We start from the raw sequence: 15,002 nt of genomic DNA, 5'->3' as shown, positions 1-15,002 counted from the left end.
GGAGACCCCCCAAAACTCAACACCATGGGTCTTCTCCCCCAAAGGAGACCCCCCCACAGCCCCACAACCCCCTCACCCCCTTCTTCCCCCCCATAGATGAGAATCTCCAGGTTGGAGCTCCAACCTTCAAGCTGGGACATCCCACCGGTCAACAGAAGACAACCCAACTGGGTCAACCGGTAGAAGACCCCCCAAAACTCAACACCATGGGTCTTCTCTCCCATGGGGGAGCCCCCCACCCCCAAAATCTGCCCGGGGGGCACGCGGGTCGTGCCGAAACTGGGTCAGATGTTGGGGGTGGGGACACCTCCATCGTTATTTATTATTTATATTGGGTGCCCCAAATTCCCCCCACCTGGGGGGTCCCCACAAGGATGATGCCCCCCCCCCCCAATTGCCCCATATATGGGGGGCGCAGGACTCCTATGGGGTTCAGGACACGGTGAGCCGCAGGGAGGCCGCCGCGGAGACCCCCCCTCCAATTTCATGCGCTTTAATAAATGTATTGTTATTATTAGTGTTAATTACCTTAATTAACTTGTTTTCCTTTATGGGGATGTCTCAAGGGGGGTGGGGGGTGGTTGTGGGGGTTCCAGAGCATTTGGGATGTACTGGGGGGAACTGGGATGTACTGGGAGACACTGGGCAGGACATGGTACCCAGGCAAACTGGGATGTACTGGGGGGAACTGGGAGGGACTGGGGGACACTGGGATGTACTGGGAGTACATGGTACCCAGGGCAAACTGGGATGTACTGGGGGGAACTGGGAGTTTACTGGGAGGGACTGGAACACACTGGGGAGCACGTAGCACCTGAGTCACATCAGGGAATGCTGGGAAGCACTGGGATGTACTGGGAGCTACTGGGAGACACTGGGGAGCCCTGGGAGGGACTGGGAGACACTGGAGAGCCCTGGGAGGGACTGGGACACACTGGGGGACACGTGGCACCCAGAACAAACTGGGTGGCACTGGGAAGTACTGGGAGACACTGGGGAACACGTAACACCTGAGTCACATCAGGGAATGCTGGGAAGCACTGGGATGTACTGGGAGTTACTGGGAGACACTGTGGAGCTCGTAGCACCCAGGGATGGCACCCATGGGTGCTTAGGGATGGGGGATCCCCCATCCTCCCCCATTGCTCGCTAAGGAGCGACCCCAAAACCCCTATGGGTGCGTCCTGGGGTCCCCCCAGCACCCAAGGGCCCCGCACCCCAGGGCGGCGCCGCCGGGTGATTCAACAGGAACCCAACACCCACCCCACCTCCTCCATCATCCCCAGGAGGTCCGGCGAGGGGACAACACCCTAAGGTGGAGCAGCACCCATGGGTGCCGCCAACCACCGGCACCCACCACCCCGGCCCTAATCTTATCAGCGTGGCGGGGGCACCTCCCTTGGGCCCATTGTGGCCGGGGAGGTGGACCCCATGGGGACGTCCGGATCGTCTCCCGCCCTTGGCTATTTCGGGGTTCGGGAATAATTAGTCAGCGGTTAATTAGCGGCACGGCCCTACCTACAAAGTCCCCGTGGCCGGAGCCGCCGGCTCAGTCGCCACCGGGGTCCTGTGGGTGCTGGTGGTGATGGAGCTGGGGTGTTGGGTCTTCATCATCGTCTTCATCCCCATGGTGGATCTGTCAGGTAAGAGGGGTCCGCATCACACCCTGGGCTCCCTTGATGGGAGGGACTGGGGGGACTGGGAGGGACTGGGGGGACTGGGATGGACTGGGGGGACTGGGATGGATTGGGAGCACGTGGTACCCAGGGCAAACTGGGATGTACTGGGGGAACTGGGATGTACTGAGGAGCACAGGGTACCCAGGGAAAACTAGGATATACTGGGAGGAACTGGGGTGTACTGGGGGGAACTGGGATGGACTGGGAGCACGTGGTACCCAGGGCAAAGTGGGATGTACTGGGAGGAACTGGGATGGACGGGGGGAACTGGGATGGACGGGGGGGAACTGGGATGTACGGGGGGGAACTGGGATGGACGGGGAGCACGTGGTACCCAGGGCAAACTAGGATGGACTGGGGGGAACTGGGATGTACTGGGAGGAACTGGGGAGCACGTGGTACCCAGGACAAAGTGGGATGTACTGGGAGGAACTGGGATGGACGGGGGGGAACTGGGATGGACGGGGAGCACGTGGTACCCAGGGCAAACTGGGATGGACTGGGGGGAACTGGGATGTACTGGGAGGAACTGGGGAGCACGTGGTACCCAGGGCAAACTGGGACGTACTGGGGGAACTGGGATGTACTGGGGAGCACAGGGTACCCAGGGCAAACTGGGATGTACTGGGGTGGACTGGGGAGCACGTGGTACCCAGGGCAAACTGGGATGTACTGGGGGGACTGTGATGGACTGGGGGTGACTGGAATGGACTGGAGGGACATGGGACCCAGGGCAAACTGGGATGTACTGGGGGAACTGGGATGGACTGGGGGGAACTGGGATGTACTGAGAGTATGTGGTACCCAGGGCAAACTGGGATGTACCATGTGTTCCCAGTACATCCCAGTTTGCCCTGGGTACCATGTGCTCCCGGTACATCCCAGTTCCCCCCAGTATATCCCAGTTCCCCCCAGTACATCCCAGTTTGCCCTGGGTACCATGTGCTCCCGGTACATCCCAGTTCCCCCCCCGTATATCCCAGTTCCCCCCAGTACATCCCAGTTTGCCCTGGGTACCATGTGCTCCCAGTACATCCCAGTTCCCCCCAGTATATCTTAGTTACCCCAGTACATCCCAGTTTGCCCTGGGTACCACGTGCTCCCAGTACATCCCAGTTCCCCCCAGTATATCTTAGTTACCCCAGTACATCCCAGTTTGCCCTGGGTACCATGTGCTCCCAGTACATCCCAGTTCCCCCCAGTCCATCCCAGTTTGCCCTGGGTACCATGTGCTCCCAGTACATCCCAGTTCCCCCCCCAGTACATCCCAGTTCGCTGTGGGTACCACATGCTCCCCAGTGTCTCCCAGTACATCCCAGTTAGCACTGGGATGTACCACGTGTTCCCAGTACATCCCAGTTTGTGTACCACGTGCTCCCAGTACATCCCAGTTCCCCCCCAACCCGATGTCCCTTGCAGCCCCCTGCCAGAACGGTGGCACCGCGGTGGGGGACGCCTGCGCCTGCCCCCCCGGCTACAACGGCACCCGCTGCGAGACCCCCGACCCCACCACCGCCTGTCACAACGGGGGGACCCCCGTGGGGACCAAATGCTTCTGCCCCCCCGGCTTCGGGGGTCCCCTTTGTCACCATCCTGACCCCAGCACCGCCTGTAGGAACGGGGCCACCGCCTTCGGGACGGGGTGCGTGTGCCCCCCGGGGTATCGGGGGGACCTGTGCGAGCACCTGGAGCCCCCCGGTTGGTGTCTGAATGGGGGCACCTTGGTGGGGGGGTCCTGTTACTGCCCCCCGATGACCTGGGGACCGCGATGTGAATGCACCGGCCCCACGGTTGCCACGGGGGCCACCACCACGGCTGAAGGGACAATGATGGTGGACGGCGTGGCCTTCACGTTGATGGTGAACGTCAACCCCACCACGCAACCCGGCCTGGAAGGTGACACCACGGCCATGGGAGGTGGTACCGTGGCCACCACCTTGGAAAGGAACACAACGGCCATGGGAGGTGGTACCGTAGCCACCACCTTGGAAAGGAACACAACGGCCATGGGAGGTGGTACCGTGGCCACCACCATGGAAAGGAACACAACGGCCATGGGAGGTGGTACCGTGGCCACCACCATGGAAAGGAACACAACGGCCATGGGAGGTGGTACCGTGGCCACCACCATGGAAAGGAACACAACGGCCATGGGAGGTGGTACCGTGGCCACCACCATGGAAAGGAACACAACGGCCATGGGAGGTGGTACCGTGGCCACCACCATGGAAAGGAACACAACGGCCATGGGAGGTGGTACCGTGGCCACCACCTTGGAAAGGAACACAACGGCCATGGGAGGTGGTACCGTGGCCACCACCTTGGAAGGGATCACAACGGCCATGGGAGGTGGTACCGTGGCCACCACCTTGGAAACCAACACCACCATCATGGAAAGCAACACCACGCTATTGACCACCATGGAAACCAACACAACCATCATGGAAAGCAACACCGTGGCCACCACCATGGAAAACAACACCACGGCCACGTTATTGACCACCATGGAGGGTGGCACCACGGCCACCACCTTGGAAAGTGACACTATGGCCACACTACCAACCTTATTGGTAGGTAACACCACGGCCACGCTATTGACCACCATGGAGAGTGACACCACGGCCATGCTATTGACCACCATGGAGGGTGACACCATGGCCACCACCTTGCAAAGCAACACCACGGTCATGGAGACCAACGCCACGCTGTTGACCACCATGGAAACCAACACAACCATCATGGAAAGCAACACCGTGGCCACCACCGTGGAAAACAACACCACGGCCACGTTATTGACCCCTATGGAAAGTGACACCACGGCCATGCTATTGACCACCATGGAGAGTGAGACCACGGCCACCACCTTGGAAACCAACACCACCATCATGGAAAGCAACACCACGCTATTGACCACCATGGAAACCAACACAACCATCATGGAAAGCAACACCGTGGCCACCACCATGGAAAACAACACCACGACCACGTTATTGACCGCCATGGAGAGTGACACCACGGCCATGCTATTGACCACCATGGAGGGTGACACCACGGCCACCACCTTGGAAACCAACACCACCATCATGGAGACCAACACCACGCTATTGACCACCATGGAAAGTGACACCACAGCCATGCTATTGACCACCATGGAGAGTGACACCACGGCCACCACCTTGGAAACCAACACCACCATCATGGAGACCAACACCACGCTATTGACCACCATGGAGAGTGACACCACGCTGATGACCACCATAGAAACCAACACCAGCCCCACCACTGAGACCACAGCGGTGACACCACAGCCTCCTCCCAACACCGTGGTGTCCACCACGATGGCGGGTCCTGGCTCCACCACCATCACCGCATGGTCCTCTTCAAGCAATGGAGTCACCAGCACCGCGTTGGATGCCCTGTGTCTCTATCTCCCGCGCGGGTCCAACCCTCCAGCCGGTGGGTGTCCGGGCATGGGGTCCTTGGGGTGGGGGGGTCTCCTTAATTTCCAAGAGTCTCCTTCCCAAGGGGTCTCCTTCATTCTCAAAGGTCTCCATCCCAAGGGGTCACCATCTCAAGGGTCACCTGCCCAGGGGTTTCCTTCCCAGGGGTCTCATTCCCAAGGGGGCACCATCGCAAGGGGTCTCCATCCCAAGGATCATAATATCAAGTGTCACCATCCCAAGGGTCACCTTCCCAAGGGGTCACCGTCCCAAGGGGTCACCGTCCCAAGGGTCTCCAACCCACGGGGTCACAGTCCCAAGGGGTCACCTTCCCAATGGGGGTCACCTTCCCAAGGGGTCCCCACCCCAAGGGGCCTCCATCCCAAGGGTCTCCTTCCCAAGGGTCCCCACCCCAAGGGGTTACAGTCCCAAGGGGTCACCTTCTGAAGGGGTCACCATCCCAAGAGTCACCTTCTCCAGGGGTCACCATCCCAATGGTCACCGTCCCAAGGGGTCACCGTCCCAAGGGTCTCCAACCCAAGGGGTCACCGTCCCAAGGGCTCCCCACCTCAAGGGGCCTCCATCCCAAGGGTCAACTTCTCAAGGCGTCACCATCCCAAGGGTCTCCTTCCCAAGGGTTCCCACCCCAAGGGGTTACAGTCCCAAGGGGTCACCTTCCCAAGGGGTCACCATCTCAATGGTCACCTTCCCAAGGGGTCACCATCCCAAGAGTCACCATCCCAAGGGGTCACCGTCCCAAGGGTCTCCAACCCAAGGGGTCACAGTCCCAAGGGGTCTCCATCCCAAGGAGTCACGGTCCCAAGGGGGGTCACGGTCCCAAGGGGCCTCCATCCCAAGGGTCAACTTCTCAAGGCGTCAACATCCCAAGGGTCTCCAACCCAAGGGGTCACATTCCCAAGGGGTCTCCATCCCAAGGGTCAACTTCTCAAGGGGTCACCATCCCAATGGTCACCGTCCCAAGGGGTCACCGTCCCAAGGGTCTCCAACCCAAGGGGTCACAGTCCCAAGGGGTCTCCATCCCAAGGGGTCACGGTCCCAAGGGGGGTCACATTCCCAAGGGGCCTCCATCCCAAGGGTCAACTTCTCAAGGCGTCACCATCCCAAGGGTCTCCTTCCCAAGGGGTTACAGTCCCAAGGGGTCTCCATCCCAAGGGGTCACCTTCCCTAGGGGTCACCTTCCCTAGGGGTCCCCATCCCAAGGGGTTACAGTCCCAAGGGGTCACCTTCCCAAGGGGTCACCATCTCAAGGGGTCACCATCCCAAGGGACACCTTCTCAATGGGTCACCATCCCAAGGGTCTCCTGGGGCAAGGGGACAAAAGGGGTGGACAGAAGGACGAATGTGGGTCCACCACACCCAAGAACCCCAGCTTTGTGTCCCCTCACCACGTCCTTCTGTCCCCTCTCTCCAGTCACCTGCCACAACGGCGGCGTCGCCAACTTGACCGAGTGTCTCTGCCCACCCGGCTACTCCGGTCCCACCTGTGAGACGGTGGACGCCGCGGACCGGTGTTCCGATGGCAGCACCGCCGTGGGCCACCGGTGCATCTGCCCACCGGGGCGCTCGGGGCCACGTTGTGACACCCCCGACGAAGCCACCGCTTGTCAGAACGGGGGGACGGCCGTGGGCACCGAGTGCTACTGCCCCCGTGGGTTTTATGGTCTACGGTGCGAGTTCCACCACACCACGGTTGTCCCCACGGTTGGAGAGGTCACCACAACCCAAGCGACACCCACAACCCAAGCGACACCCGCCCAACCTACGTGGGGCAGAGTTGCACCCAGGAGAACCACCAAGGCGCCCGTCCCCACCACCGCAGGTCGGTGGGGTCTTCTTGGCATGTGGAGACCCCCATAGGGGTCGTTTCTTGGGGGGGATCCACCCACCCAGAGGTCCTTGCACCCCTAGAACCCCAATGTTGTCCCCCCACAAGTGGGACACGCCATGGGGCGTTGTGGTGGGGGAGGACATCGAGGGGTCCCAAATTTGTGATGGGAGGGACATTGAGGAGTCCCAATATGGCAAGGGGGACACTGAGGGGGGTCCCAAAGTGATGGCAGGACATTGAGGGGTCCCAAAGCGGCATCACCCAGGGATGGGGGGGATATTGAGGGGTCCTAGAGTGATGGGAGGGACATTGAGGGGTCTCAAGGTGGCAGGGAAGACATTGAGGGGTCCCAGAGTGATGGGAGGGACATTGAGGGGGCACCATCCAGGGATGGGGGGGACATTGAGGGGTCCCAGAGTGATGGGAGGGACATTGAGGGGTCCCAAAGTAGCACCACCCAGGGATGGGGGGGACATTGAGGGGTCCTAGAGTGATGGGAGGGACATTGAGGGGTCTCAAGGTGGCAGGGAAGACATTGAGGGGTCCTAGAGTGATGGGAGGGACATCGAGGGGTCCCAAGGTGGCAGGGGAGACATTGAGGGGTCACAGAGTGATGGGAGGGACATTGAGGGGTCCCAAAGTGGCATCACCCAGGGATGGGGGGGACATTGAGGGGTCCTAGAGTGATGGGAGGGACATTGAGGGGTCTCAAGGTGGCAGGGAAGACATTGAGGGGTCCCAGAGTGATGGGAGGGACATTGAGGGGGCACCATCCAGGGATGGGGGGGACATTGAGGGGTCCCAGAGTGATGGGAGGGACATTGAGGGGTCCCAAGGTGGCACCATCCAGGGATGGGGGGGACATTGAGGGGTCCCAGAGTGATGGGAGGGACATTGAGGGGTCCCAAAGTAGCACCACCCAGGGATGGGGGGGACATTGAGGGGTCCTAGAGTGATGGGAGGGACATTGAGTGGTCCCAATATGGTGGGGGGGTCGTGGTGACGTTGCCACCAACTGGGTGGACCTGGGAGGGGACACGGGGTGCTGGACACCATGGGGGGGGGAAAAAGGGGGTGCACCCATGAGTCCTTGTGCCCTCCTCCCCACAGACCCCTGCCAGAACGGGGGGCACTGGACGGGGACGGGTTGTCTGTGCCCCCCCAACGTGGACGGAGCCCGTTGCCAATTTGGGGCGTCAACCATCGACATCACAGCCGGTAAGGGAGAGGGGGACACCCCACCTTGTCCCCAAGGTGGGCACCCCATGGGTGTCCCCATCTCACGGGTGTCCTTGCCCCCCCACGAAGAGTTGGACCCCTCCGTGATGCTGCTGGCACGCGTCACCAACCGGGACTTCTCCGAGGACATGAGGGACACCTCGTCCACTGCCTACCGCAGCTTCGTGGATGAGTTCAGCCGCACGGTGAGGGCCTCGTTGTGTCCCCCCCCGTGTCATTGTGGGGCCACCCATCCCGGTCCTGTTGGTGACGCGTGTCCCTCTGTCCCCAGATGGACCGGATCTACCACAATGTTTCTGGCTACCGGGGCACCCGGGTCCTGGCCCTGACGTGAGTGTGGGGGTGGTGGTGGAGATGGGGGGGTGAGGAACCTCTAGGGTGGGATGGGGTGGGTGAGGAACCTCTAGGACGGGATGGGATGAGATGGGGTGGGTGAGGAACCTCTAGGGTGGGATGGGATGAGATGGGGTGGGTGATGAACCTCTAGGGTGGGATGGGATGGGGTGGGATGAGATGGAGTGGGATGAGGAACCTCTAGGGTGGGATGGGATGAGATGGAGTGGGATGAGGAACCTCTAGGGTGGGATGGGATGGGGTGGGATGAGATGGAGTGGGATGAGGAAGCTCTAGGATGGGATGGGATGAGATGGGATGAGATGGAGTGGGATGAGGAACCTCTAGGATGGGATGGGATGAGATGGGATGAGATGGAGTGGGATGAGGAACCTCTAGGATGGGATGGGATGAGATGGGATGAGATGGAGTGGGATGAGGAACCTCTAGGATGGGATGGAATGAGATGGAGTGGGATGAGGAACCTCTAGGATGGGATGGGATGAGATGGAGTGGGATGAGGAACCTCTAGGACGGGATGGGATGAGATGGGGTGGGTGATGAACCTCTAGGGTGGGATGGGATGGGGTGGGATGAGATGGAGTGGGATGAGGAACCTCTAGGATGGGATGGGATGAGATGGAGTGAGATGAGGAACCTCTAGGGTGGGATGGGATGAGATGGAGTGGGATGAGGAACCTCTAGGGTGGGATGGGATGGGGTGGGATGAGATGGAGTGGGATGAGGAAGCTCTAGGATGGGATGGGATGAGATGGAGTGAGATGAGGAACCTCTAGGGTGGGATGGGATGAGATGGAGTGGGATGAGGAACCTCTAGGGTGGGATGGGATGGGGTGGGATGAGATGGAGTGGGATGAGGAAGCTCTAGGATGGGATGGGATGAGATGGGATGAGATGGAGTGGGATGAGGAAGCTCTAGGATGGGATGGGATGAGATGGGATGAGATGGAGTGGGATGAGGAACCTCTAGGGTGGGATGGGATGGGGTGGGATGAGATGGAGTGGGATGAGGAACCTCTAGGATGGGATGGGATGAGATGGAGTGAGATGAGGAACCTCTAGGGTGGGATGGGATGAGATGGAGTGGGATGAGGAACCTCTAGGGTGGGATGGGATGGGGTGGGATGAGATGGAGTGGGATGAGGAAGCTCTAGGATGGGATGGGATGAGATGGAGTGAGATGAGGAACCTCTAGGGTGGGATGGGATGAGATGGAGTGGGATGAGGAACCTCTAGGGTGGGATGGGATGGGGTGGGATGAGATGGAGTGGGATGAGGAAGCTCTAGGATGGGATGGGATGAGATGGGATGAGATGGAGTGGGATGAGGAAGCTCTAGGATGGGATGGGATGAGATGGGATGAGATGGAGTGGGATGAGGAACCTCTAGGGTGGGATGGGATGAGATGGGATGAGATGGAGTGGGATGAGGAACCTCTAGGATGGGATGAGGAACCCCTGGGATGGGATGGATGAGGAACATCTAGGGTGGGATGAAGATGATGGAGAAGATAGATGATGGAGATGGAGAAGATGATGGAGATGAAGCAGATGATGGAGAAGAAGATGAGAAGAAGATTATGATGAAGAAGAAGAGACAGAGAGGAGACGAAGAGGAGACAATGAGATGATGAGGAATCTCTGGGATGGGATGAGGAACCTCTAGGTTGGGATGTGATGGGATGTGACGGGTGAGGAACCTCTAGAACGGGCTGAGATGAGATGAAGGAACCTCTGGGATGGGTGAGGAACCTCTAGGATGGGATGAAGATGAGAAGATAATGAGAAGATGAGAAGATGATGATGATGGAGAAGATGGGGACGAAGAGGGGATGAAGAGATGATGAGGAACCTCTGCGATGCAATGAGGAACCTCTAGGATGGGATGAGGAATCTCTAGGATGGGATGAGGAACCTCTAGGATGGGATGTGATGGGATGTGGTGGGTGAGGAACCTCTAGAACAGACTGAGATGAGATGAAGAACCTTTGGGATGGGATGAGGAACCTCTAGGATGGGATGTGATGGGATATGGTGGGTGAGGAACCTCTAGAACAGGCTGAGATGAGATGAAGAACCTTTGGGATGGGTGAGGAACCTCTAGGATGGGATGTGATGGGATGTGGTGGGTGAGGAACCTCTAGAACAGACTGAGATGAGATGAAGAACCTCTGGGATGGGTGAGGAACCTCTAGGATGGGATGAAGAACCCCATGCCAACGCTCACTCCACCCCACAGAAGAGGCAGCGTGGTGGTCAACTACAAAGTCCTTCTACACCCATCAACTGGAGACCCCAACCTTGACCACCGAGCCCTGGAGCTGCTGGAAGCTGCCAACACCGCAGCCCAGCCCCACAACTGCACCCGCTCATCGGGTAGGTCCCAAGTGACCCACTGGTCAACCGCTGGTCCCCAACATCTCTGGTGGCCTCCATGACCGCTCTCCACCTTCTCTCCCAGAAGGACTCTGCTTCACCACCTCCTCCAGATCCACCCGCGCCGAGGCGCCGGCGCTCAACGCCACGGGTGAGCGCGGTTGGTGGGGACGCCGCGGGGGGCGGGACGGGGCCAGGTGTCACCCAACCGGTGGTTGTCTTCTCCAGAGCTCTGCAGGAAGTACGCGCCGGCCAACTTCAGCCGGTACTACTACCCCTACCGCACCCAGAGCAGCTTCTTGTGCGTCACCAACTGCACCCTCAACGTCCCCGGCTCCATCGACTGCAACAGCGGCTTCTGCCGGGTGACGCTGGAGGGACCGCGCTGCTTGTGAGTGGACCCCGACTTCACCCGTCCCCGTCAATCCCACCCAACCATCAACCCAGCCTGAACCTCCCCGGAACCCCAACCTTTGTCCTCCAAACCCAACTCTCGACCTCCAAACCCCAACCACAACCCCAAACCCCAACCTTGACCCCAACACCCCAACCTTTGTCCTCCAAACTCAACCATTGACCCCCAACTCCCAACCTTGACCCCCAAACCCCAACCTTTGTCCTCCAAACTCAACCATTGACCCCCAAACTCCAACCTTGACACCAACACCCCAACCTTTGTCCTCCAAACTCAACCATTGACCCCCAAATTCCAACCTTGACCCCAACACCCCAACCTTTGTCCTCCAAACCCAACCCTTGACCCCCAACTCCCAACCTTGACCCCCAAACCCCAACCTTTGTCCTCCAAACCCAACCCTTGACCCCCAACTCCCAACCTTGACCCCCAAACCCCAACCTTTGTCCTCCAAACTCAACCATTGACCCCCAAACTCCAACCTTGACCCCCAAACCCCAACGCCCTAACCTTTGTCCTCCAAACTCAACCATTGACCCCCAAATACCAACCTTGACCCCCAAACCCCAACCTTTGTCCTCCAAACTCAACCCTTGACCCTCAACCCCAATCTTGACCCCCAAACCCCAACACCCTAACCTTTGTCCTCCAAACCCAACCCTTGACCCCCAAACCCCAACCACAACCCCAAACCTCAACCTTGACCCCAACACCCCAATCTTTGTCCTCCAGACCCCAACCTTGACCCCAACACCCCAACCTTCATCCTTCAAATCCAATCCTTGATCCCCAACCACAACCCCAAACCCCCAACCTTGTCCCCAACACCCCAACCTTTGTCCTCCAAACTCAACCCTTGACCCCCAAACCCCAACCATGACCTCCAAACCCCAACCATGACCCCAACACCCCAACCTTTGTCCTCCAAACTCAACCCTTGACCCCCAACCCCCAACCTTGACCCCCAAACCCCAACACCCTAACCTTTGTCCTCCAAACCCAACCCTTGACCCCCAAACCCCAACCACAACCCCAAACCTCAACCTTGACCCCAACACCCCAACCTTTGTCCTCCAAACCCCAACCTTGACCCCAACACCCCAACCTTCATCCTTCAAATCCAATCCTTGATCCCCAACCACAACCCCAAACCCCAATCTTGTCCCCAACACCCCAACCTTTGTCCTCCAAACTCAACCTTGACCCCCAAACCCCAACCATGACCTCCAAACCCCAACCATGACCCCAACACCCCAACCTTTGTCCTCCAAACTCAACCCTTGACCCCCAACCCCCAACCTTGACCCCCAAACCCCAACACCCTAACCTTTGTCCTCCAAACCCAACCCTTGACCCCCAAACCCCAACCACAACCCCAAACCTCAACCTTGACCCCAACACCCCAACCTTTGTCCTCCAAACCCCAACCTTGACCCCAACACCCCAACCTTCATCCTTCAAATCCAATCCTTGATCCCCAACCACAACCCCAAACCCCAATCTTGTCCCCAACACCCCAACCTTTGTCCTCCAAACTCAACCTTGACCCCCAAACCCCAACCATGACCTCCAAACCCCAACCATGACCCCAACACCCCAACCTTTGTCCTCCAAACTCAACCCTTGACCCCCAAACAACAAATTTGACCCCCAAACTCCAACCTTTGACCTCCAAACCCCAACCTTGACCCCCAAACTCCAACCTTTGTCCTCCAAACCCCAACCCTTGACGCCAACACCTTTGTCCTCCAAACTCAATCATTGACCCCCAAAACCCAACTTTGACCCCAACCTTTGTCCTCCAAACTCAACCCTTAACCCCCAACCTTGACCCCCAAACCCTGACTCTTGAGCCCAACACCCCAACTCCTGCCCTCCAAACCCAACTCTCAGCCCCCAAACCCCAACCATGACCCCCAAGTTCCCACCACAACCCTCAACCTCACCCCCCAAACCCAATACCTTGACCCCAACCCTTGACCCCCAACCTCAAGCCCAACACCCCAATCCTTGCCCTTCAAACTCAACTCTTTACCCCCCAAACCCTTGACCCTCGAGCCCCAACTCTTGACCCCAAGCCCCAACCTTGAGCTCAACACCCCAACTCCTGCCCCCCAAACCCAACCCTTGACCCCTAAACCCCAACCATGACCCCCAAGCTCCCACCACAACCCAAAACCTTGACCACCAACCAAAACCCTTGACCCCAACACCCCAACCCTTGACCCCCAAGTTCCCACCACAACCCCCAATACCTTGACCCCAACCATTGACCCCCAACCTCAAGCCCAACACCCCAATCCTTGCCCTCCAAACCCAACTCTTTACCCCCCAAGCCCTAACCCTTGACCCTCGAGCCCCAACTCTTGACCCCAAACCCCAACACCTGCCCCCCAAACCCAACCATTGACCCCCAAACTCCAACCATGAACCCCAAGTTCCCACCACAACCCAAAACCCTTGACCCCAACACCCCAACCCTTGACCCCCAAAAGCCCTTGACCACAACCCCAACCCATAGACATGGGGCAGGTTCTCCCAGGTTCTCCCCAGCTTTGGGAAGGACCTTGTGAAGCTGGTGGGTTTCTTGGGACCCCCAATCCCCAACCTCCACCCCGGGTCAGATCTATGGGGTGCAGACCCTTCCCATGATGCACCACCCCACAGCTGCCCAGATGTGCCGTGGTACCTGACATCCGGCGGCCGCTGCCAGACCCACATCAGCAAACTGGGGCTGGGACTGGGTGTGGGGCTGGGGCTGGGACTGACCCTCCTCATCCTCCTCATCCTCTGCATCGTCCTCACCCTCCGCTTGACCAAAGGGAAGAGGAAACCCGCTGGTTCCAGGTGAAACTCTTGGGGGGCCCATGGGGGGGGCCCAGCAAGAAGAGTTGGGGTTGATGCCAAGTTGGGCTGCCCCCAGATGTTCCCCTTCACCAAAACTTGGGGGGTGGGTATTCAACCCCCCAAACCCCAAGGAGGGCTGAGACCCCAATGCCCCCCCAGCCCCACACACAAGACCCATGGCCTCACCAATCCCCGGCCCCACAGCGACGACGACAGCTGGACAGACGGACGGCGTAAAGCCCACGTCACCGGCATCTACCACGTGAACGGCAGGGGCTCCACGGCCCGGAAAGGTGACCCCTATGGGGGGGTATGGGGGGGACACACAAAACCTTAGCGAGGAGACCCCCCCACACTCACCCTGTTCCCCCTCCAGGTCCCATAAGCTCCTATAAGCCCAACGCGGAGGTGGCGGAGCCCCCCACCCCGGTAGGTGCCCGCGGTGACGTAGTCGGCAGTGACATTGGGGACAAAGGGGGACACCCCATCCTCATCACACCCACCCCTCTTCGCAGGTGCTGGTGGGACCATGACCCCCCCATCCAAAAAACAGCTGGGGGGGGGGGTCCTCAAGCTGCCCCACACTGGGCCGGACCATTGGAATGGGGGGGGACAGCAAGCGAAGACCCCAATCCCTCCGGAGAGGGGAAGTGGGGAATGTGTATGTGTCCCCCCCCCCATATCTCAATTTTGGGGCAAAACCAAGCGGGATATGGTCCTCTGTGAGAGAGGAAGGGTCCCCCCCATGGTTTTGGGGGGGTTCCTTGCTGGAGAGGAGACCCCCACGCCTCGTTGGGGGTCACG

The 15,002-nt window shown here is 59.2% G+C and overlaps 1 protein-coding gene across 1 annotated transcript; it reads left to right on the top strand.

The window, feature by feature from the left end:
* Positions 1 to 1,585: 1,585 nt before the first annotated feature.
* Positions 1,586 to 14,731, top strand: LOC136113834 (uncharacterized). The gene is made up of 13 exons (XM_065859068.1): positions 1,586 to 1,643; positions 3,099 to 5,135; positions 6,552 to 6,959; positions 8,079 to 8,186; positions 8,277 to 8,392; positions 8,479 to 8,537; positions 10,800 to 10,936; positions 11,022 to 11,087; positions 11,165 to 11,327; positions 14,019 to 14,198; positions 14,403 to 14,491; positions 14,575 to 14,627; positions 14,714 to 14,731. The coding sequence occupies exons 1-13, from the start codon at positions 1,586 to 1,588 to the stop codon at positions 14,729 to 14,731; spliced, it is 3,492 nt and encodes a 1,163-aa protein (XP_065715140.1).
* The last annotated feature ends 271 nt before the right edge of the window (positions 14,732 to 15,002 follow it).

Source organism: Patagioenas fasciata, chromosome 29 (assembly GCF_037038585.1).
Source record: "Patagioenas fasciata isolate bPatFas1 chromosome 29, bPatFas1.hap1, whole genome shotgun sequence".
NCBI classification, from domain to species: domain Eukaryota; kingdom Metazoa; phylum Chordata; class Aves; order Columbiformes; family Columbidae; genus Patagioenas; species Patagioenas fasciata.
This window is presented reverse-complemented; position numbering and strand designations above follow the sequence as displayed.

Bases quoted from the DNA above. Each gene is read 5' to 3' on its own strand.
- LOC136113834 (XM_065859068.1), top strand. From the start codon at position 1,586: ATGGAGCTGGGGTGTTGGGTCTTCATCATCGTCTTCATCCCCATGGTG. The intron at 1,644-3,098 runs GTAAGAGGGGTC...TGTCCCTTGCAG, and splicing joins CCCCATGGTGGATCTGTCAG to CCCCCTGCCAGAACGGTGGC. The intron at 11,328-14,018 runs GTGAGTGGACCC...ACCACCCCACAG, and splicing joins CTGGAGGGACCGCGCTGCTT to CTGCCCAGATGTGCCGTGGT.